This window comes from Pleurodeles waltl, chromosome 2_2 (genome assembly GCF_031143425.1).
Source record: "Pleurodeles waltl isolate 20211129_DDA chromosome 2_2, aPleWal1.hap1.20221129, whole genome shotgun sequence".
In the NCBI taxonomy this organism is placed as follows: Eukaryota; Metazoa; Chordata; class Amphibia; order Caudata; family Salamandridae; genus Pleurodeles; species Pleurodeles waltl.
The window spans coordinates 719,615,827-719,638,599 of NC_090439.1; the positions used below are offsets into that span (position 1 = coordinate 719,615,827).

Here is a 22,773-nt window from a genome sequence, read left to right on the forward strand (position 1 = left end):
TAGCAAATGGCGTTTTTTGCCTTTTGTGACCACAAAAAGGCATCGTACATCGGGCCCATAGTGAGATGACTACTGGTGAGTGACTTTACACTCATGGTTTCCAGTACCGTCCCCTTTATGAGAAGGCTGGTGGCATTTACAGTAAGTCAGCAATGTTTCGGGTGTACTTGAGTTTGCCCAAGAAAGCAGGAACCTGAATCCAAAGAACTGCAGTCAGACTCTAACAAGCCAGCATCAGTGTCTCTCAGGTTCACCACTTGGGTACAATACCCAGCACACTGTTACTGATATTACATTGCATAAGGGACCTTTAAGTCGTATATTTTACAGGCCATGTGGACATGCGAATTTGGGCCACAGAAACTTAATATTGTAAGGTAAAAAGATGATCTTTGATGATCCCAGTTGGCTGACAACCTTTCACATTTCGAAGTTTGAGAACATAAACATCATTGAGCTGAGTAATAATAAACCTTACTACAGTGCCATGAAGTGCAACCTGCTGTTGCATGTCTTAAGCATAAACTAGTGATTGATTGCTGCAGGAGCCATTTCAACGACCATAGCTCTTTTCACAAATGCAGATGGGGCTCCCTGGGAGTCTCTTTTTTGTCTGTCACAGCAATCCTTATGTGTCTGCCCTTCCTCCCCTGCTCCGCTTGGTGTGGCTACTGCTATATGTGCCTGCCCCACCCCAATCCACCTATCAATTACCCTGCTTCCCTCAGAATATACTTGCTTCACATCCTGTCAGTGGCCGGGTATCCATGAAATGTACCTGCTCCACTTCCTTGTCATGGACCCCGATTCCCTGCTCAGAATTTGCAAACATCTTAACGAATTGCAGTAAGCACACTGTGAATTTCAAAGGAAAGGGGTCAGCCAAAGGAGGTTCCTCTCCCCTTGCAACTTGCACTGGTAGGCACAAGTGCTTTAAAACTGTTTTGTGGTTGCAAAGCATGGAATGTTGAAACTGATGTTAATATTTGCCAATTACACTTTTCAGGCCCAGGTCACTGAAAGGAGCAACCAGAGGTCTTCTGCATCCCTTTGAGCCTTTGCATGCTCTCACCGATGTCAATATGACAGTGTGACACTTCTTGTGGTGTTGTGACCCCTGTCCTTTCAAGGGCAGGGGTGGCACATCTGGCACACTGCTAGTTCCAATACTGGGATGTCCCTTTACGCTGAGGCATTAGAGAAACCCTCTGAAGTGAGCTCTGCCACCAGTCCCTGTGCATCAACCCTTTGTTTCCTGCGCACTGGACCTACCAAAGCTCCAGTTGTGTAAGAAAACGTGAGCCCCTCCTTGCAACATATGCTGAAGGGACCCCCACACTCACATCAGTAGGGGTTGCGGGGGCCCCTTTGGTATAGGTAAGCTTGCCCAACCCCCACATCCACACCACAGGGGCTACGGGGGCCTCTGTTAGGCCCTGCCCATCTCCTTCTAACTGGCCCGGCTCCCCCTCATCCCTAATGCCTTATTGTCACTCACCCCTAGTCAAGAGTAAGTATAGTCAGCGATGAGTCCAGGGGGCACCCTTTATCATGCAGGAGAGCTGTTGGACCCCGGAAAGGCTTTCCTGCAGGGGCCATTCCTCAATTTGTGGTTTTCCAAAATTAGTCACATTCATCATCTAAAAACATGCCCTGGTGCTCCGGAGAGCTGAAAGACACCCGAGACGGGATGTTTCGCTGCCTCGTGGCTCTCTAGTTTCCATCAGTTCTGAATTATTAAATAATCAAATTAAAACCATTACAGTAGACACAATTGTATGCTCAGCAGCGTGGAATGAACTGCGCCGAACATCAACACGTGTTACCAAATTATGCTTTGCTCTGTGCTTGTGAGAAATAAAGCTCCCGAGTCTGTAACATGAGATAGAGTGAAAGGGTATACTCATCTGACACCCAGCTGCAGGGTTTTAAGTTTTGCTGATGATTCCTGTCCCTGCACATCATTTGGTTGGCTCAAGAATTCCAGATTACCTACAGGCTTGAGTAAAGCATCTTTGTCACTAAAACTTGATTCTCAAAACTATTTGTACTATTTGTATTTGAATAGCCTTTCAAAAATTATTTTGCTACTCGTTGAAAGGATTTACCCAAATAAACAATTTCGAGTAAGTAAATCCGTGATCTGAGAAGAGGGTTGGTAGTAAGTGGGGTGAACAGGTTGAAAATAAGCAGTAAATTTATGGACATCCTCAAATTCAGAATTTTTGGTTTGGGGGTATTATGGAAAATGTCAGAGATTTACTACTGTCAAAGGCAAGAGTAAAATCCATTCTAAAGTGGGAAGAGGAAGGGAACACCACCAAAACCGCAAATGCAAAACTGGAATTCACAAAAGTGATTTAGGAGTATGCCTGGAAACCTGCAACCACTGCAGTATCTAGGCATTACTTGAAAGATCTATATATATAAATTCCAAAACATCTGGAAATCTGCACAGCTTCGAGGTTGGAAAAGTGTAGGTGTGGATAGCTTTTTTTTTTTTTAACAATGTGGCTTTCAGGTCTTAATGGGTTTGAGAAGGGGCTCCTAGAAAATCTAGCATCATGTACACACCTGGTCTCACCAACACCTTTTCCTTACCTTACTATGTGGCCAACAGTACTTGGGTGGAAGGTGGTGAGGGACTTGCATGGTAGAAAGGTTTAGAATCAGGTTTCTCACTAACTGGTGAGCGTTGGTTTGGCATTGTTTTTGACACCCGAAGAACGTGTGTCAAAGTATGGAAATGTGGTTGAGGAATAAAGATGTTTGACGTAAAAAAACAAATTAACCTGAGGTGTCTTGGATTTGAAGAGAAATCGCCACAAATCACTTATACATCTCGCAAATCACCAGAAGCACACTTGTGAAGGACTTTTTGTGGACTTACCACACAGTTGAAGTTTGGAATTGTTGCATATTTGTAGGAGTATGGGTAGAGCAGCATCTGGGCATAGGCATGGAAGGACAAATATGCTTTGATTTGCTTCCGGTGCTGACGAATGAAGAGAGCTGCTGCTTTTACTTCTGGTTCGGACTCTGGATAAGGGCCACAGTACGTGTCATCACAAGGGTGCAAAGATGCACCTTCATCTTCAAAATGAAAACATTACATTACAGATTAATTATTATGGAAAGCTTTGTCAACTTGCTCTAACACAATTCAACTCAATGATCTATTTTTACGAAGATACAAACTGATCCCATTTGATCCCTCGTATCTCACGACATAACAGAGAAGCAGGATCCTTACTTGCAACTTAGGAGCATGGATGGGACTGTAATGCATAGCACCCATAACAATCCGAGATAAATGCGGGTGACAGCCAGAACAAACCCTTTGGTCCGAGAACATACCTGAAAATCTGACCAATCTGGTGGAATGTTGGACCACCTCTAGTTCTGCATGAAGAAAAGCTGTTTATGCCTGGCTCGAGCAAAAGAAACATGCTGCATTGGCGAGTGCAGCAAATGAGCATCAACCTTTAAGCCAAAGTGTGTGTGTACACATTCGTTTAAGGGGTTGGGTCTAAGGTGGTCGCCTAAGATGATGTTGCTTAACTGGGACTCAGTGGTGTATTGTGATTTGCCTATGCCTAACTGTATGGATGCAGCATAATCTCCACTAAAATCACTTCCTGGTACTGAGTATAATAATGATAAATAATTACTGGACACCCACCTCAGTCTCTCACCTGGACAACAGCGAGACCTACATGTTTTTCAGAATCTATGACGATTTCACTTAAAAGTATCTAAAAAACACCTCATAAATTCCCCATCATAAACATTCTGGGCCCTAATTACAGGGATCTGTAATAGGGCAGTGCAGCAAATCATGGTACAAGGGTGCCTGTTTTGTTGGCAGGATTGTTTTTGTGCAGGAAAAGGCACTTTTCTCCGCAGAAATAATCTAAAGAGGCGTTTTCCTCTTTCCATGTGTGCTACAGAAAGCAACACAACCCGAAAGAGGAAAAAATGAGGAGTAATAAAAATATTTCTCCTCGTTATGCCTGCCCTGAGGAGGCGTAAGGTTGTGTTGCATCCCCAGGTTTACAGCCTCTCATAAATCTGGGGATGTGCCAAAATCCATGGGTGTTGCATGGAAAAACCCACGGCAACACCCATGGAACGCCTCCCTGGCACAGAGTAAGGTAAAGTGGCGACTTGCGCTTCCTTGCGCTTCCTTGCCTTACTCCATATCTATGAGGCCATGCCTGACCTCATAGATATGATTATGTAGTCAGCGTCGCTGGAGTGTCAAAAATGTGATGCTCCAGCATCCCACCAGGCTAATAAATATGCCCCTTTGTTCTTAGCTGGAACCCTAAAACAGTCCAGTAATTTGTGTCTGACTGTCAAAATTGTTTCCACCTAAAAATTTGAGTCACAGCAAATGAAACATCCATCATAAATAAAACGACCTAAAAGGGTAATAGTTTCACTCTGTGGTGTATATTTCCAAATGGACTGCATCATACCTTGGTCACTGATGGCTAGCTGCATTCTGCATGCTTCTCGGCTCATTAAGTGAGTTTTGCAGATGTTTTGTTTTTGACTAGTTAAGCTGTACTCTTCGAGGATGCTTGCTCTAGCTCGTGCCATCCAAATTAGTGTGCCCACCATATGATATACCTAGACGCACACAAATTATTTTACAGTACTGAAGACAACCAGTGGTTGAACATGCCTAGGCCAAAATGTCAGCTTACCACTGTCGCGATCCCACTCACCTGAAGACCAGGCACTGTGGAAATGGAGATTGTCCATTCTCTCACCTCAAAACTAACCCTCCACGCTTATTGGAGAACAGTTGTGAACGGTAAGTTGTAAGGATAAAGGGGGAAAAATGTAAAAAAGGGGAAGGATGTCTCCTGACGTGGAGTGACTCTATCACCCGTTGGTGTTTGATATGGTTTCTCCCACGATGCATGCATGTCACAAGGGTATGTATCCTTAAACAACCAAAGACAATCTGGTGTGACTATGGCGGTCGTTCTGACCGCGGCGGGCGGCGGTCGCCGCCGAATGACCGCCCCGCGGTCAAAAGACCACGGCGGCCATTCCAACTTTCCCGCTGGGCCGGCGGGCGACCGCCAAAAGGCCGCCTGCCAGCCCAGCGGGAAAGCCCCTGCAACCAGGAAGCCGGCTCCGAATGGAGCCGGCGGAGTTGCAGGGGTGCGACGGGTGCAGTGGCACCCGTCGCGATTTTCACTGTCTGCAAAGCAGACAGTGAAAATATTAATGGGGCCCTGTTAGGGGGCCCCTGCACTGCCCATGCCAGTGGCCCCCAGGGGCCCCACGACACCCGTTCCCGCCATCCTGGTTCTGGCGGGGAAAACCGCCAGAAACAGGGTGGCGGGAAGGGGGTCGGAATCCCCATGGCGGCGCTGCAAGCAGCGCCGCCATGGAGGATTCCCTGGGCCAGGGGAAAACCGGCGGGAAACCGCTGGTTCCCCTTTTCTGACCGCGGCTTTACCGCCGCGGTCAGAATAGCCCTGGAAGCACCGCCAGCCTGTTGGCGGTGCTTCCGAGTCCGCAGGGTCGGAATGACCCCCTATATCTGTCTCTTTATACGTGTCATACAAGTAAGTGTCTCAGTCACACAACTAAGGAATGTGCTCACCCAAGTAATGGTCCATCATTCCAGGAACCGTAATCCAAAATATTCCCATGATATGCCAATTGCTTAGAATTCTATGAATTCATAAAGGTTACGTCATGGATTCCTATTAATGTCATAGCATGCAGGCCAGAAAGAAATATGTAAGGAATCCAAAAATAACTATTTGGAGGCAGGGAAAACTGAAAATCACAGTATTGAACAATACCTGTGGAACTGGGAGCCTGGCTTAAGCATACATTGTTCAGTTCGTAATAAAGGCAGTTCAGGTAGGGGGAAATATACAGCAACCTAACTATGAGATACAGTACACTGACTGGAAAGGGGTACTCAGATTGGGAGGGATAAGCAACAACAAGAATAAATGCCTTACCCTTCATTTGCGTATGAAGTGGTAGAGTAGGAGACAGGCAATAGGGACAAGAGATACTCCGTCGGGCTGCCTCGTCACCTCAAACAGGGACAAAGCAATTTCCAGGAATGAGAAACACTGGACCGGCACCATAGGACAAACCCAACAGTGCAGGCAGGGTCGTCAAGGAGTGAAGTCGGCATAGAAGAAGCCTTCCAGGGTATATGGGAACAAAAGTCTCCATCACCTGACTGACGCGCCCCGATCACATGACAGACGCGCCTCCCACCACACGACCCACAAGCCGCTTATCACAGTGCGGCCACAGCACTCTCCCTGTAATAGAGTGCGCTCCAACAAAAAGAAAAAAAACCAAGATAACGGGAAAGAAGAGCCCCGCAAAGGATTATTTTAGAAGTGTGGCCCACCACCCGTGAGACACTCACCCAGATACATAAGGTACTACAAGTCATGCCCCCCTAAGTAAGTGGATGAGAAAAAAGGTATCTCGCCAATAGTTTCCTTAGTGAACGGGGGCTACCGCTGGAAACCCAATGCACAATTTTCAAGGGACGTAACAACAACTATTCAGCCATTAAGATAGTTAGGCTTATTGTACTGACTTTATAATGCCACCACAATTTCTGTTTAAGCTTGATAGAACTCCAAGGGTAATCTATCCCTCTCCTCAGGAGGCCTTAACTGTGGGTAGGCAGTGAATTGCAGAGAGAACCATCTCCATATTAATTTCTAAGCCCAATTTTTCTGTGTCCTCTCAAGGGAATTTGGGAGCCCAAGGGGCAGAAGATATGTCTCAATTTGTGATGCACCCAACATCTGTGGGCTTTCTTAAAGGCGGGACAGATATACTGATAAGATATCATGAATGCTAGATTGCATTACCACTGTTGACTCATCCGGCCTATTCAAATTAAATATCAGCGAGGCATCGTAATCTCTCTTAAGAAGCAGGCCCTCTGTAGTGTTTGTCTGTAGTCTGTCAGTGTATGTTTATCTAGAGTATGTCAGGTGTCTGTTATATCATAACTATGTTTCAGTCTAGTTCATGCCTGGGAGGCATAAATAACTTAGGGCCATATGTACGAACACTTTTTCCCATAGACACAGAATGGGTAAAAACCTTTGCTACATCTGGCCCTTAGTGCGCTTGAAGCTGCGCTAATCTAGTCTCCTGCTGTGTCAGGATACATTGTTGATGCAGTTTTATCCTATTTGTTTTCAACATGTATTTGACCCTGAGCACTGCCTTTCCGTTGCTTCGGCATCCATAAATCTGAGTTGTTTTCTAGATAGTCCTCCAGACTTGCCCTTATTTCTGATCTGAACACAGTGTCAATGAGTGCCATTGGATTTAACCACCATGCCTTGTCGCACACCCTCATCATAGCTTAATATTAAGGGGTAATGAGTGGAAAGGTACTTGTTTAGGTACTGGACTCCCTGTATATGGGGACTAAATTGATCAGTTACCAGTATTCAATATAGTCTGCTGTATCTATTGTGAGCCAGTGAATTACAGGAGTACTGACTGCTCGTGAGGGTATGATTCACCTCATATCAATGCAGTCCAGTTTTGTCATTACCTCGACGAGCGTAGCGATCATCCCTGGTTTGGTATATTGCTTAGGGCGGTACCTATCCATATTACCACTGAGCACACAATTAAAATTACCAGCCCAAATCAATGGTGAGTCCATACATGGGCAAATGAGTTAATACAGTGGCTCAAAGAAGTTTTTATAGTCTGTGTTGGGAGCATACAGATTTAACAGACCGACCTAAACCCCCATCTAGTAACGTGTAGAGCACTAGATACTGACTCTACACATCTCCACTAGACTGCTTGTGCTGAAAGGGTACCCCCAGGGCGGCCCATCTTCTGACCGCTCTAGCCATGAAGACTGTGTGGAATAGAACATTTGCCCTTTCCATTTCTTTTTCATTTTACCCTCCTCATCTGTCAGATGACTTTCCTGGAGCATAGTGATTCCTATACCAGGTCGCCTGCGTTATGTGTGCACAAGTTACCTTTTGGTATAGGCATTCAGCCCAAGCACATTCAAAGTACCTATCTGCAGATTACTAGTAGGGGCAGCATTCTTTTACATATTCGGGTGTTTGTCCAAGGCATGGATGCATTCACTACTCGCGTATGATGCAATGTGCTGTTGGTAAGCATATGTAGCTATGTGCAGAGTATACTGACTGTCAAATGTTTAATGAGCATATTAATCTGAAAGTAAAACTTTGGACTGATTGAGGGTCAAATCTATCACAGCGGCAAAAGGTTCTCAGTGGCTATAAAATCCAGACTTATCCTGTTCTGGTCTTCTGATGTCAAAACCAACGACTTAAGCAGGAACTCAATGACAATGTATTTGACTTCAAGTGACCCCCACCACTTCGTTTGTGGACCTTGCCTTGCGGGAAGACTTTGAAAACCAAAAAGTAGACTGAGGGGGTCATTATGAACTCAGCGGGATTTCCTGCCGAGTTCTGGCTGGCGGTCTAAACACAGACTGCCAGCCCTTTGAGGACCCCGCCGGCCCAATATACAACATTCCGCTGGGCCGGTAGGCGGAAAGTGTTTCTGCCCGCTGGCCCAGCAAAATGCTGGGCCTGGACATTGCCGACAGCTCCACATGGAGCCGTCGTCACTGTATCACTGCCTGTAAATCGGGCAGTGACATGCGTGACGGGGCTGTGCACGGGGTCCCCTGCACTGCCCATGCCAAGTGCATGGGCAGTGCAGGGGACCCCAGGGGGCCCCCGGGCACCCATTCCACCAGCCTTTCCCTGGAACACAGGTTCTTTATCCGGCAGGCAGCGCTGCCCTGTCGGATAAGGAACTCTGCCATCGTCAGCCTGCCTGGCGGCGGTAGCCTGGCAGTGGTGGAGTTCCGCCTGTGGGATCTCCGTGTGAACATTATTTGGCGGTCTGGACTGCCTATGGTCATAATGCCTGCCTAAGTCCCAAGGTAAAATATTTGACCGATGTTGCCTGTTTGTGTTACCTGACCACTGCTCCGCTCCATCACAGTCATTGTGAAATCATGCATAGGTCCCAGGCAACCGCAAGCATATGTTTTTCACTGGCATTCTACTTTTTTTGGTTTTTTTTGCCTTAAAACTTTGAACATTTATATCTCTGGTTCCCCTTATCCTATTTTGATTTTTTTGTGTCTTTTTCCTTATTATATATTTCTCATTTTTTTAAAATTGATTTGGAAATTTCATTAGGTATTTTCCTCCAATAAAGGTGCACAGTCCTTGTATGACGGTGCTCTTGGAATGGTCAACACTCAGCTGTATTATTTGGTGTGCTATCTGACTGCCCCTAGTGACTCGGTGCTTGGAAGCAGGGATGACCTGGTGGTGAAGGTGGAGGTTCTGGAACTCACAGAGCTGAAAAAACTTGCGGCGCTTTATAGGGTCGAATAACATCAACCCTATCCCAAGTGACAATAGTGATCCTAGACGGCTGGCAAAAGGGCCTAGATGGGTGGGATGGAATGGGTAGGTGACCTATGTAACAAACCTCTGTCATGGGGCATGGCTAAAACAGGTCAACAACTTTAGTGGCTGCTCAGGCTGGGACAATATTGGTATCTTAAGAGTGTGCAACATTTGGGAAAATTACCACTTTAAGTCCTTTGTAAATTTATCCAATGAGTATGAATTAGGCAAATCCCAATTTTATAGATTTCTACAGCTGAGGCTTGTGATATATTGGATATATGCTAAAATTTAGCCCACTATACGGAGGATTAGTAATAAGCCCTGTGAAGGGGAAGAAGACTTACATATGTCTTTTTTAACACATTTTATTGTGCTTTTCAATTTCACACACAGCTTCCGAGCACGGATCATGCTGTCCGGCCATCAAGCAGGCAGCGCTAAAGTGGTATTTTCCCTGTGCCATTTTACAAAGTGACGCAATGCATGCATTGCGCCACTTTGTAGACCCTTGCGCCATAGTATATCTGTGCCAGCCATAAGGTATGCAAGGGGGGCGGGGCGTTTCCCCATTAGAGGGGCTGAAAAAATGGCGCAAGGAAATCTAAAAGATTTCCTTGCGCCATTTTCATCGGCGCTTTTAATGCCTGCTGAGAGCAGGCATTAAAGGGATGCATACAATTATTTATAATGGGCCCTTATGTACTCTGCAGGAGTAGCGCTAACATTTTGGTGCTACTCATGTAGAGTATATCAATAGCGTTATAAAAACAATTATGCTATTGCCCCCCCACCCTGCGTCATGGTGGCGGTCGGGGGCGGTAGGGGGGTGCTAAGGGGCGCAAGGAAATTGACGCTGCACTGGGTACAGTGCCCCTTTCCTTAAATCTATATTTGTACAATCTGGCAATACAACAACATACAGGATATCAGTGTAAAGCACGTTGATATCACACTGTTGTCTATAGATGACACGAGCCGGTGAATCCTCACCCCCCCACAGCCGCACACTCACCCTTACTGTAGAATGAACAATAAATCAATTTAGTCTCCCAATGCACACTCCACCCACCCATCCCTTGCCTAGTACCAACTGAGCTTCTTGTGTGAAGTTATCTATAATAAAAAGGGAGAAAGTATCCTGAGTAAAGTCTCACATCTATAACATGTACTGGTTGGAGTCCTCCCCCGACAATCTGGACAGATAGTGTGTGTACTCTCAGTGATCCTCTCATGTCATGGATTACCTATTCACGGGAACGGCTGACTGTCATCTGACAAGTGGGAGTCCTGTTGATCCAAAGCAGTCATTAATGTCTAACAGGCCTTGGCCCCATCTAGGGAGCCATGTCCCTGCCTGGCTTCCTGTACCTTAATCACCCTCTTGTAGGTCGCCCATTTCAGCAACTCCTGTCTCCATCTTACAAGTCTCAGGGGACCTTCTAGTTTCAAGTGATTTCCCTTTTGGCTACAATAAACGCTAAATCATGGATTTGGCTTGTAATTTTCATTTTGGCAGTATGTGAGAACCAACTGAGCAGGCAGTGTCCAGGGGTACACGGGACATCCCGCTTGACAACTGCAGTCAGCACACTTGCAATGCCCTCCCAGTAGTGAAGCAAGGACCTTCAGCTCCACAACATGTGAATGAACTCAGCTATAAATTTCTGCTTTGGAGGCACCTGCCGTCCTCAGTTCCAAAATAACTGGTAATCTTCCTGGAAGTGAGATATGCCCTGTGTATTATTTAAAATGAGTTTGAATCAGATATTTCAAGAGACCTTGGGCACGCACTCAAAGATGCGTTGCCAGTCATCATCTGAAATGGGAGTCCCTAGGTCCTCCTCCCAGTGTGATTTAAGAGTCACCAAGGGCATCATCATGCTCCTCGCAGCCACCTATATAAAAAGCTAACTGCCTCAAATGTTCCGATGAGGTGGTCAGGTATTAGCAGATGCCAGAATGGGGTGGCTCTACAAGGTCCTGTTTCCAGTGCTTACGAACTGCCATTGTCACTGCCCGATAAAATGTCCCAGAGTTCGAAAGTCCTTGATGGTCAAAAGAGTCTGCCTCGTAGAGGGCTCCCATCGTTGCCGCCCTCATCTCCATCCAATCTGACACTCCCTTCCACTCACCCCGTATGACAGCTATAATAGAAATCACATTCGGGTGTCAGAAGAAAAGGGTTTTTTCGTTTTTGTAGATGGTGGTTGCAGTCCCATTTCACTGGCCATTTGGTATAGGTTGACCAGCCTAGGGGCAAGGCGCTCAACAAAGGTCGAGTAAAACTCCACTGTGAGGCCATCAGTGCCCGGTGTCTTATTTCAGGCTATATGCTTGATAACAGCCCTAACTTCTGGGAGAGTAATGTCTTTACCCAGGTCCTCTGCGACCTGCAGCGAAATCGCTGGGAGGGCCACCACAGATAAGAAGTTATCAAGACCGTTTACGGAAGTGGGGTGGTATAGGTCAGAATAGCAGGGGAGAAATGCGGTGTTGATATCCTCCTGTAAGTATAATCTAACGCCTTGGGTAGATTCCAACTCAGCTATCACTGAACCCCATTTACCAGGGTTTACAAGGCATGCTAACAGAGACCTAGTTTGATCCTGTTCAGCATGGCCCGGATCATTTCGTTTTTGTAATCAAAACATTGGAGTTGCTCTACGTCTACCGCCACTCTTTCCTTGATCTCCAGGCACTCAGTCTGCCGCTTCGAGTGCTTTGGTCGCTGTCTCTCAAGAGCTCTCAGCTCTCTCTCAGAGACCTCAATGTCCTGCAAGAGCATCTGCCGTACTTCAGTGACATCAGAGATGCAGTGACTACTGATTACTACTTTAAACGTCTCTCACTCCTCTAGCAGGGCGGTTGCAGAATCTGCATTGTCTTTGAAATAGGAGTCTATAACAGCCCCAATCATGTCCTGGAAAACAGGGCCCTTCAGCGCCTCAAACGCCTCATGGGGATGGAGGGTCTAGGTCTACCCCAGGTCAGCCCCATCAACAGCATATTATGATCCGAGATATTCATAGTTCAGTACTCACTCAGAGATAGAAATCCATGTACATCCAAAGTGCATAGAAATACATTAAGGTGCACATGGAGGTCATATAGGGGCGAGAAGAAAGAGTAGTTGTGTTGCCCCAGGTGATGGAAATGCCAAGAGTCGACCAAGCCCCAGTCCTTCTGCTAAACAGAGAACGCTCGGACCGGGGGAATCGTGGAGTGGAGGATGTGAGCTGTCAAGGGCCGGATCCGCAATGCAATTGAACTCACCCCCCAAAATGATCGAGCCTATGAGGCGAGGGGCCAAGACAAGGATGAGAAAAAGGCAAGCTGGTCAATGTCTGGGCTGTAGATACTCCCTATAGTAATGTCATGTCCATCCAATCGTCCTGTAATCACCAAATATCTACCCATTGGGTCCACTAGATGGCCTGTATGTTGGAAAGGAACCCCGGCCCTGATCCATACCAAGACCCCTCTTGAGTACAAGGGGTATGCAGTATAAAATACTTGACCCCTGCCTTCGACGTTGACGTGCGAGGCCCTCTTTAGCACTAAGGTGCGTCTCCTGTAGAAGTGCAATCGTGACTCCCAGTTGAATAAGGTGTGAAAACACCTTGTGTCGTTTAACCATGGAATGCATTCCCCTAATATTCCAGGAAAGGATTTTATAGGTCACGGGGGTTGCCATGGTGGGTAAGAATAGCAAGACGTAGCGCGTCGTGGTTGGGGGCAAGCTCCAGACCTCAGGGGACAGCCCTCTCCCCACAGGTTGAACGCTCATGATGAAGGCACATTGTAGACATTCCCTCCTATAAACTAGGTAACAAACAATCCAACTCCCCATCCCCAGGACGAGCAGGCCAACTGCACTCATCAAAACATCCATCCAGACAACAAGCATTTGTGGGAATGACCACAGAACTCAAACATGTGAAGAGGGGGATAAAGGTTGGGGTTCAGCTCCTCACCAGCTCTCCCCCCACCCAGCCACTGTTATGAAGGTACAGTGCAGCCTGGGGCACCACATGATTTAGTAACTTTCACAGCTATTACCCTCCTCTCCACATTCCCCCCATCTATATTTGTAGGCTCACAGTTTGTCCGCTTCTCTATATCAGTTCATCAGCTGTCCTCGGTGTAACGTGCAGTAGAGGAGCATCAGAATCCTTGGAGCTGACATCTAGTATTGCGTCTGACTCCCCGTTGGCTCCCACATTGGGAGAAGGAGTTGGACTCATTTCCTTTCTACTTATTGCAGCCACCACCTCTGGATTTCGTCATCAGATGGGGCTCTTGGTCGGGAGCTCCTGTCAGTACGTATCTGTTTCCGACGCTTATCTGCTCGGTCCGAGGGGCTCCGACTGGGACCAGCACTAATATGAGCCTCCAACCAGTCCCAGATTTCCCATGGTGTGTGGAAGAACTGCACTCCTTCTGGGGTGACCACCCACAGTCTGGCCGGGAACAGCATTGAATATTGCAGGCCTTGTGTCTGGAGTTGTCTTTTAGCTTCAAGGAACAGGGAACACTGCTACTCAACATCTTTTGTAAAATTCGGAAAGATCATGACTTTGAATCTCCCAAGTTTGAGGTCGCCTTTAGCCCTGGCCTGTGCCAAAATATGATTACGGTCTTTGTAATACAAGAGGTACACAACTACTGGCCGTGGTGGTGCTCCTGGCAGAGGTGGCCTAAATGGAACTCTATGTGCACGTTCAAGGGAGTAGAAGGAGGACACACCATATGGAGCCACTTTGTCTTTCAGACATCGTTCATGAAAATCCACCATGTTATCACCTTCAGTGCACTCCGGTATACCTATCATACAGATATGATTCCTGCTGGACCTGTTTTCGCTGTCCTTTGCTCGGGTTTCTAATGTCTACACCCTGCTCTCCAATTCCATAAGGCGGTTGCGCATCCCTGACATGTCCGAGGGGACTTCCGCCACTAGCCTCTCTGTTGCTGTGACCCTCTCTGCAAGGCATCTATGGTCATCCCTTAGGATGCTCAGATCAGTTCCCAGAGTGTCTATTTTAGTTTCCTATACCTCACAGGATGCTGTAATAGCTTGCAGGATGTCCTGTAGTGTAGGGCCCGTATGGGGCATGAGCCGGGACATCGTCCTGTCCCCCTTCAAGCCATCCAAAGACAGCACATTCGTGAGTCAAGGACCAGGGTCCATCTCCCTATTCTTGGTGGCTTTTCCCATGGCTGTAGGCCAGTACTTGACACATTTTCTCAGTGAAAGAGTTTGAGGTAGTGAGGAGAGTGCTGGTGCAGGGGTGCTTGCTCCTCACCACCAAAGAACACCCACGGAGCCCCTGCAGGCAGTCTAAAGTTGCAGTGTACAGCCCAACATGTTGCTCAGGGAGATAGTAGTACAGTAGTTCATTGGGGGGCTGGAGATGGTCCTACTCTCTACCCGCAAGCAGTTTGGGGTCGTCTAGAGAGAGCACAGTGCCACTCTTAGCAAAGGACATGAGTCTCCAGGGGCTGCCAAAGTTGATGGTCAGTAGCCTCAACAGCGGGGTAGTAGAAAGAGTCTCAGCATCGCCCCGAGGGCCGACCGGGGGGAGGGGCACTAAGGCCAAACAGGCCAACAGCATCTAAATACAGGGGGGCTTACATTACTCAGATGTGTACTCAAGCGCCATGGGTGCTCCAGAGTACCCTCCGCCCAACACTCCAGGGGTCTCTGTGGGCAGCCCCTCTATGTACCTCAATATCAGCATACAGGCCCCAGGGCCCCTCTGTGACAACAGCTTCTGGTGGGGTCATCTTAGGTCCCTCCATTGGGTGGCCTGTCCCAGACCACAGCTCCATGTAACACCCAGGAGTTGGCCATCTGCAGTCCATGCTTGGCTCTATTGACCCTGTTGATTCAGCGCCCAGCTCCAGGTACAGTAAGGGAGTGTCTCCACTCCATCACCTGGGCATGGGAGGCCCAGTATGCCGGTCAGTGGATCTAAGGACATCAGACCCCCGGCTCTCCCCTGGGTTGGGGCCACCCGATGGCCGACCTCACACAGTTCACCTCCAGGCTAAAACAGTAGGTGTGCAGCGTCTGAGCTGCCTATGATCGCTTGTGGAAACCCAAGCAGCACCAGCGTCCCCTTCGTGGCCTCACAGCTCCTCTAGGGCCCAGAGGGAGCAGCTGCTCAGCAAGCCAGCAGCAGGCCAGGGTCACCTGCTGAGTCCCCACCCTTCCAGCAGGAGCTGGGCAGTTCAAAATACTGCTCAATAGGTCCAGGCTCTTTGGGGCCTCTGCTCTTGTCAAGGCTGGAGTCACCCGACAGGCTCCCTTCTTGCAGCTCCTCCTAGGCCCTCCTGTGGGTGTGTGGTTCTTGGGCCGTCCCCGTGGTCCTGGGGCAGCACAGGTGGCTCCAGCACCTCTCCATCAGATTCCTTGCCCCATCCGGGCTTGGTGACAGCTTTGCAGGGCAACCGCAGGTGCTGGGTCACTTCCAGGGGCGGCCAGCAATGGGCACGGGTCCAGATCACTAGCAGCTCTCTGAACCACCTCAGCCACGACTGCGGCACATGCGGCGCATCACGGCCGTGATGAGTTTCTCTGAATCTGGCAGCACAGGGGCTCAAGCAGTCCGTTACACTCCTCAGACATGGGGTGGTTTGCAGGGGCTAACATTTGGGACCCCCAGGACCACTTAAAATAACAGGATGGTGGCAGATGGGGAAAATGGGCAGTAGCTCAAAGATCCACGACCTGCCACCACGGCGTCCAGCCACACCCTCAAGACTTACGTATGTCTTGTCAACAATACCCCGGGCAGACTGGTAGATGTTAAAGCTGATGTCGCCCGCCCCTTTATGAGAGGGACTGGTGGGAGATTCATACAGTACATGCTCAGTCTACTACACAAGGCTGCACCTGTGGAAAATGGGGAACTTCCCCTCCTCACAGTGTCTGAGGTGCAAGGCAGAGAGAGGATTATTTTCTACATGTGACATGGTCGTGCTGAATGATCCAGAAATATTGGTCCTCTATATTGCTGATCCTCTCCAAAGTGCTTGAAATCCGTATCCCCTAAAAGACTGCCGCTTGAAATAATGGAGGAGGAGGCCTTCTCTAGTTGCACTGACACTGATTGGACTGGGCGTCTTATTAGCCAAATGTGGCAATGCACTACACTTCTCTATGAAAACTATGTTGGTACATAGCCGATACGCACATTGTTTAAAAAAATGATCACTTATTACCAAATGCTTGTGAGGCTAGCAAAGGTACATGGTACAGTATTGTGTAACTGTAGTTATCTTGTCAACGTGAAAATCAATAAAAGAGCTTTAAAGAAACAAGAATAGTAAAAACTTTGTGAAGATGCCTCATTTTCTTAACTTACTTACAAAATCTGAGTGCCTGCAATTCCTGTATAACGGTTTGTCTCTAATTTCATTAACAAGTGACTTGTGACATATATAGTTGCCTGTAATAAAGGAATGACAAAGCTGCTCAACTATAATAACTTATTACAGTTGAGTTCTGACATCAAAATGCCTGCTTCTGAGCAAGGAGCAAAGGGGAAAGGCACGTCGTAGAGCACAATTAAAGCTGCACTTTAAAAAAAAATAAAAAAAATATGGCTTTTCTTTCCTCTGCTCTATTTTTCTAGATGGAGAGTGCTAAGCAAAAATGAAATATTTATGGCAAACATGTTTATTTGTCCATGCCTTAGATAATAATAGAAAATAATATATGTGCATGTTTCTACACATTCTGAGCTACAGTGGTGTTTAACATCTGGCGTGTACTAAAATTATTCTAATATGTTTTTCTAAAAACATTTAACTGTGTTTGGTGTGTTCAATTGTGCACTAGATACTTCAATTCTGATTTTCGTGTTTAGAAACATCCTATCACTTTCACATGAAAGAGCAACACACCAAGGATTTAAGCGTGTTGTGGGAAGAGTGATGGAGTGGCTGTGAAGTGCAGGGAATAAACAGCTCCCTGCTTTATATTATAAGAATATTACAAGTTTCTCGGAGTTTCATACCCTTACATAGAAATTCCTTGGTGACTTGCAATGTCCTTGCAATGTACAGAAGGGGGAAGTTTGTCCCACATTACTCATCCTTTTTAATGTATCATGTAGCACTGTCGTGACATAACATAAATGGCCACATGTGGATTTGGAATACAGTTAGCTAGTGTCATACAGAGAGCCTGGGGCCTTCACTTTGTTTCCAGAATAGGCCTGCAGTGCCTGGTGCGGGCTGCTCTCTGCTTAGAACAGACAGTGTTAAACGAACAATGCTCATTCATCTGCTGCTCTATGTATGAGCCAAACATAGAGCTGTACATGGTACGTGATCCGGCATTTGCTTTTTAAAACATAGAAGCCTGCTTAGTTTGGATTGCAGCTATGACTCGATATATTTGAAGAACTTTGCCACGTATAGAAAGAACATTCTACTAAACTAAGCCCCCCATTACAGAATTTGCAGTAATCCTGACTAAGAAGCAAATTGGTATTTGCTGCTGCATTACGAATACAACCAGTGCACGAGTAATGAATGCGCTGACATATTTTGTTTCCACACACAAATTCGACCAGGCAAAATTTGTGATGGGAAAAAAAGCACAATATTCTGAGTTCTTACGCGTCGAAAAGGGGAACCATCCAGTATTACAGTGTTTTCCCCTTTTCCGTCCTGTGGAACTTGGACGTAATCCCACGCTGGGAAAAACGTACAGCCTGATTTTGAGTTTGGAAGATGGGTTACGCAAACGTGACGGATAACCCGTCTGCCATATTACGATTCCCATGGGATATAATGGGATCAAAATATGGCAGACAGGATATCCGTCATGTTTGTGATGAAGTAACCCAATCTACCAAACTCTAAATCGGACCCTAAATCTTGTTCTATTACCATGTCCCTTGGCGGAACTACAGCATGATACTTCCATGGCCTCTGTAGTGAGTGCCTAGAAAGTAAAATTGTCCCTAGCAAGTTTTCATGCCACAGATCTTCTTGTGGGCTGCTTCTGGGAACTGTATCGCTTCAGCAGAGGCCAAGGTACATGATAGTCAGGTGCACCATCTGTCCTTTGTGTATGTTGGAACTTTAGTACTTCATACCTTTCGATCTTTGTTGTCACTTTTTAAGGAAATGCAAGCATATTTGGTCACAAAGGCTTGATAATGTTGATAATAATAGTGCTAACAGTAACAATGAGTATTCAAACTATCACTATTATTGTTACTAGCGGTAGTTAGAGTAGTAGTAGTATTGGTGGCAACAGTATTAACAGCAACAAAAGGGCAGTAATAATAAACATAGGCGGTCATTCCTACTTTGGCGGGCGGCGGTAAAATGTTGATTGTGACAGAGCAACTCAAGGAGGAGTGCTCTACTCCACTTAGGCAATACTTGTCTGATTTGACAGAAAGGGGTCCAGAGAAACTTGCAGTGGTGGCTGACTTGGTTAGCCAACAGGGTTCATAAAGAATTAGAGCACCATTGTTCTGAGCAAAAGGGGGCTACAAGCTCTCCACAGACTGGTTCTAAATTGGAAGGTAAGAGCCAGGGTATTTCTCTTAGGATTCAAGGAGGGCCCAGAAAACATGGGAATTATAATTGTGTTCCGGGAAGGAGCATCATGAAAGGTGAGCACCGGGTCTGCCAAATCTAAGATGGTGACTTATTTCAAATGGCACCAAGTGGGACACTTTAAGAGAGATTGCCAGGCAAAGGATCTTGACCCAGAAACACCCATGGTAAGCAATATGTTACACATGGGTGAAGGGATCAAAGAGGGCCCAGTTGCACTCATCCTAGTAGCTATGGATATTTGGGAGAGGGACAGAGGTGCGCTGGGGCACCTTCATTCTGACATGATGGCATTTGTGCAGGAGGTTAGTATCAATTGGTGGAAAGTGCTGACGCTGATGGATACTGGAGCCTTCCGCACTATGGTTGAGAGTAAGTACCTTAAGCCTGAGGAGATACTCCCCGGTACCAAGGAGATAGTTTTGTTAGTCAGTGGGGAGGGCATGGGGTATCTGCTTGCCAGGGTTGAGATTCATCTCAATGGCTAGGGGGCCATAGTTCATTTTGGGGAAAAACAAGGTGGTGGATATGTCATGGGCAATGATTTGATTGCCCTTTCTAAGTGCCAGGACCAATGGCAGTGGAGGTCATCACTTTTGCTTTCAGAGATAGGAGGATGAGGCTCCTGAAGCGGACCAGTTACTGGCATCTGAGTCAATTCCAGAGCTGCAGAGTTTGCTAGCTGCAAGGGGGTGGGGGGGCTAGGAGGATTTCCTCAAGGCACAGGAGGTGCTGTAAGCTGCTGGGACTTTAGAAGGAAACCCAGCAACAAATAACCCGAAGGTGTGGTCCAGAAACACTATGTTGGCTGGGAGGATGGCCTACTTTATAGTGAGCCAGTGAATCCTGAGCCAGGATCTAGTAAGAGGCTAATGATTCCATCAGTGGGCAGGATCACCCTCTTGTCACTGGCCCTTAAGTGCCCTTAGCAGGACACTTAGGGATTAGAAAGACCCACAATAGGTTGGACCCTATATTCTATTGGCCAGGGATGCACAGAGATACAGCGATACAGAGAGTTTCTGTAGAACCTGTCCTGCTTGCTAGATGAGTAGTAAGCTAGGAGGAGGGCTAATGACTGTACCAGTTGGAGGTGTTCCATTTGAGTATGTGGGAATAGACATAATTGGTCCATTCAAACACTCCTCACAGTCAGGCAACATGTATATCTTAGTTGCAGCATAGGGAGTAAAAGGCTTTAACCCCCACTGTTGGGCCCAGTAACCCCTGCTTACCCTATGGCCCTCGGAAAGGGGTTCAAAAGAGCAAAAAAAGGTGAGGTAATTTCCACTTATGCAAAAAGGAACAGCATTTCTGGACCCCTCAAGATCCCCCCAACCCCTGCTGCAGTTTAAGAAGATGCTGAAGAAACACCTTTCTAAAAAATACTACATCACAACGAAGTAGCAGTCCACCTCTCCTCACAGAAAATAGCTCTCCAATCACATTTGGACTAGTATTGCTGCCTTTGATGCTGTACAGCGCTGTCCTGCCTGTTGGCTAGTTTCACACTCCAGATATATTACATATGTACATACATTATGGGGGTCACTCCTACACTGGCGGTCCGAGACCGCCAGGGTAGGGGACGGAGGAAGCACCGCCAACAGGCTGGCGGTGCTTCTGGGGCTATTCGGTTTCCCGCCGGCTTCCCGCTGCCCCTGTGAATCCTCCACGGCGGCGCTGCAAGCAGCGCCGCCATGGGGATTCCGACCCCCTTCCCGCCAGCCTGGTTCTGGCGGTTTTCACCGCCAGAACCTGGCTGGCGGGAACGGGTGTCGTGGGGCCCCTGGGGGCCCCTGCAGTGCCCATGCCCCCGGCATGGGCACTGCAGGGGCCCCCTAACAGGGCCCCACATTGATTTTCAGTTGCTGCTTGGCAGACACTGAAAATCGCGACGGGTGCAACTGCACCCGTCGCACACCAGCAACTCCGCCGGCTCCATTCGGACCCGGCTTCCTCGTTGCTGATGCTTTCCCGCTGGGCGGGCGGGCGGCCTTTTGGCGGTCGCCCGCCAGCCCAGCGGGAAAGACAGAATGACCGCCGCGGTCTTTGGACATAAAGTCCTTGGCCTCCATCCCTATTACCCACCGTTCCAATTGCACAATACACCATGAATCCTAGTTTCAAACGGAACACCAGCTAGTCTGTTGCAGTCCCGAATCTCTGAAGGTACTGAACTGGCTTCAGCACAAACAGCCTAATTAGAGCTTCCTTCATTTGCTCATAGACCATTTGGTCTGATACAGGCTTTCTCCCAATGACAGCTGTCCCATCCAATAGCATGTGTCCCATTAGGGCACCTTGGGCATGTCATTTAAGGTCTGCACCTTACAACTAACTTCAAATATCACAAACCATTTTCAAATGTCCTGACTTTCCACATACACATGCACAAGCTTGGCCACAACCTGAACTACTGGAGGTAGAGTTACGTATCACAGACGGAGTTGTCATTGCTGCCATCCTAAGTTTCTCTCTCTCAAGGGCTATCCTTTTCCTTTCCAGCACTCTTTCCTTTTCCTTCTGTTTCTCCTCCCACTCTCCCTATGTCCCCTCCTTTTCTCTCTGTTTGTCCTCCCTCTCTCGCAATTTCTCCTCAATTTCTCCTCACATGCCCATTTCTTCTTTCTCCTGCATCCTTTCCAGCTGTTCCCGGTGAGTTAGCCTTAACTTCTCCCTCTCAAATTCTCTGGCTTTTCCTTCTTCTTCAGCCTTGGCTTTCTGAAATGCCAACTGCAAGCTCAGGGTTTCTGCTAGACTCAACACACCCAAGAAATCTACTCCTGGAATTGGTGACAGTGGTACCCTAGAAATTTGAGGTGGTGTACACACCTGAGGTATTCTATGAGCTAAAAGGGTGAGTGTCTTGGTGAAACTCGGGAAAATGCCTAAAAGGACACACTCAGTGTGTGTCTGGGATAAATGTGTGCTGAGGGGATCCTTGAGCCTGAGTCCACAGCATTCTCTCCTTGAGTTTCTACCATGGTTCGATTCCGTGAGTCACCTGTAGCTTCATCCCTTTCTCCCAGTATCTCAACGTGGGTACTATGAAATTAGCAAGGACCTCTATGTCTCTACACCTGGAAATCTGTCACCCTCGGTTCCTGAATAAATGCGTCATTTGGGCCCTCAGGGCAGAGGCGCGTAGCCATTACCAAACAGAAGACTTTTCCATACCAACAATGGGGAACTGGACTTTTTTTTACCTACTGACCATAAACTTTAATTTACTTGCACCAGATCACAGAAGGATAATGACAGCGCATTAGACTAGAATATGTTCAAGGGAAAAGGAATGAACATGCTGATCTAATGCCTAGATTACCAATTGAGGGTGATGATTATTAGTGAGATTTGAAAGATAAGGAAGTAGTTTCTGTTCTCTGTTTTATGCATGGGTGGACAATTTAAATACAATAAGTCCAGAGGAATGACAGAAAGAATTTTCAAAGGATAACATCAATTCTTGTGTAGGACAATTCACAACATATAAGCAGAGGGAAGATTAGAAAATCAACCTTATCAGTGTTGTGCTTATCCAGCCACACAGGTATCAGATCTGCCCTATCCATGATCCTGACCAGTCCTCTATCTTCCACCTCCAGGGCTGTCTAACCCAAGATTATAACAGAGTGCAATTTATATAAAATAATATCAGTTCCCGTGTTGTTTGTTACATACCTTCCTAATCTGCTAACATTCCTGAAAAACATGAGGTTGTTCTTTTTTC

The 22,773-nt window shown here is 47.1% G+C and overlaps 1 protein-coding gene across 5 annotated transcripts in view; it reads right to left on the reverse strand.

The window, feature by feature from the left end:
- The window catches only part of CPA6 (carboxypeptidase A6), an 825,999-nt gene that overhangs the window by 49,098 nt on the left and 754,128 nt on the right, over positions 1–22,773 (reverse strand). For all 5 annotated transcript variants that reach the window (XM_069220294.1, XM_069220296.1, XM_069220298.1 and 2 more), the window contains one exon: positions 2,891–3,093. In XM_069220294.1, the coding sequence (XP_069076395.1) occupies positions 2,891–3,093 (203 nt within the window). The remainder of the gene's footprint in view (positions 1–2,890; positions 3,094–22,773) is intronic.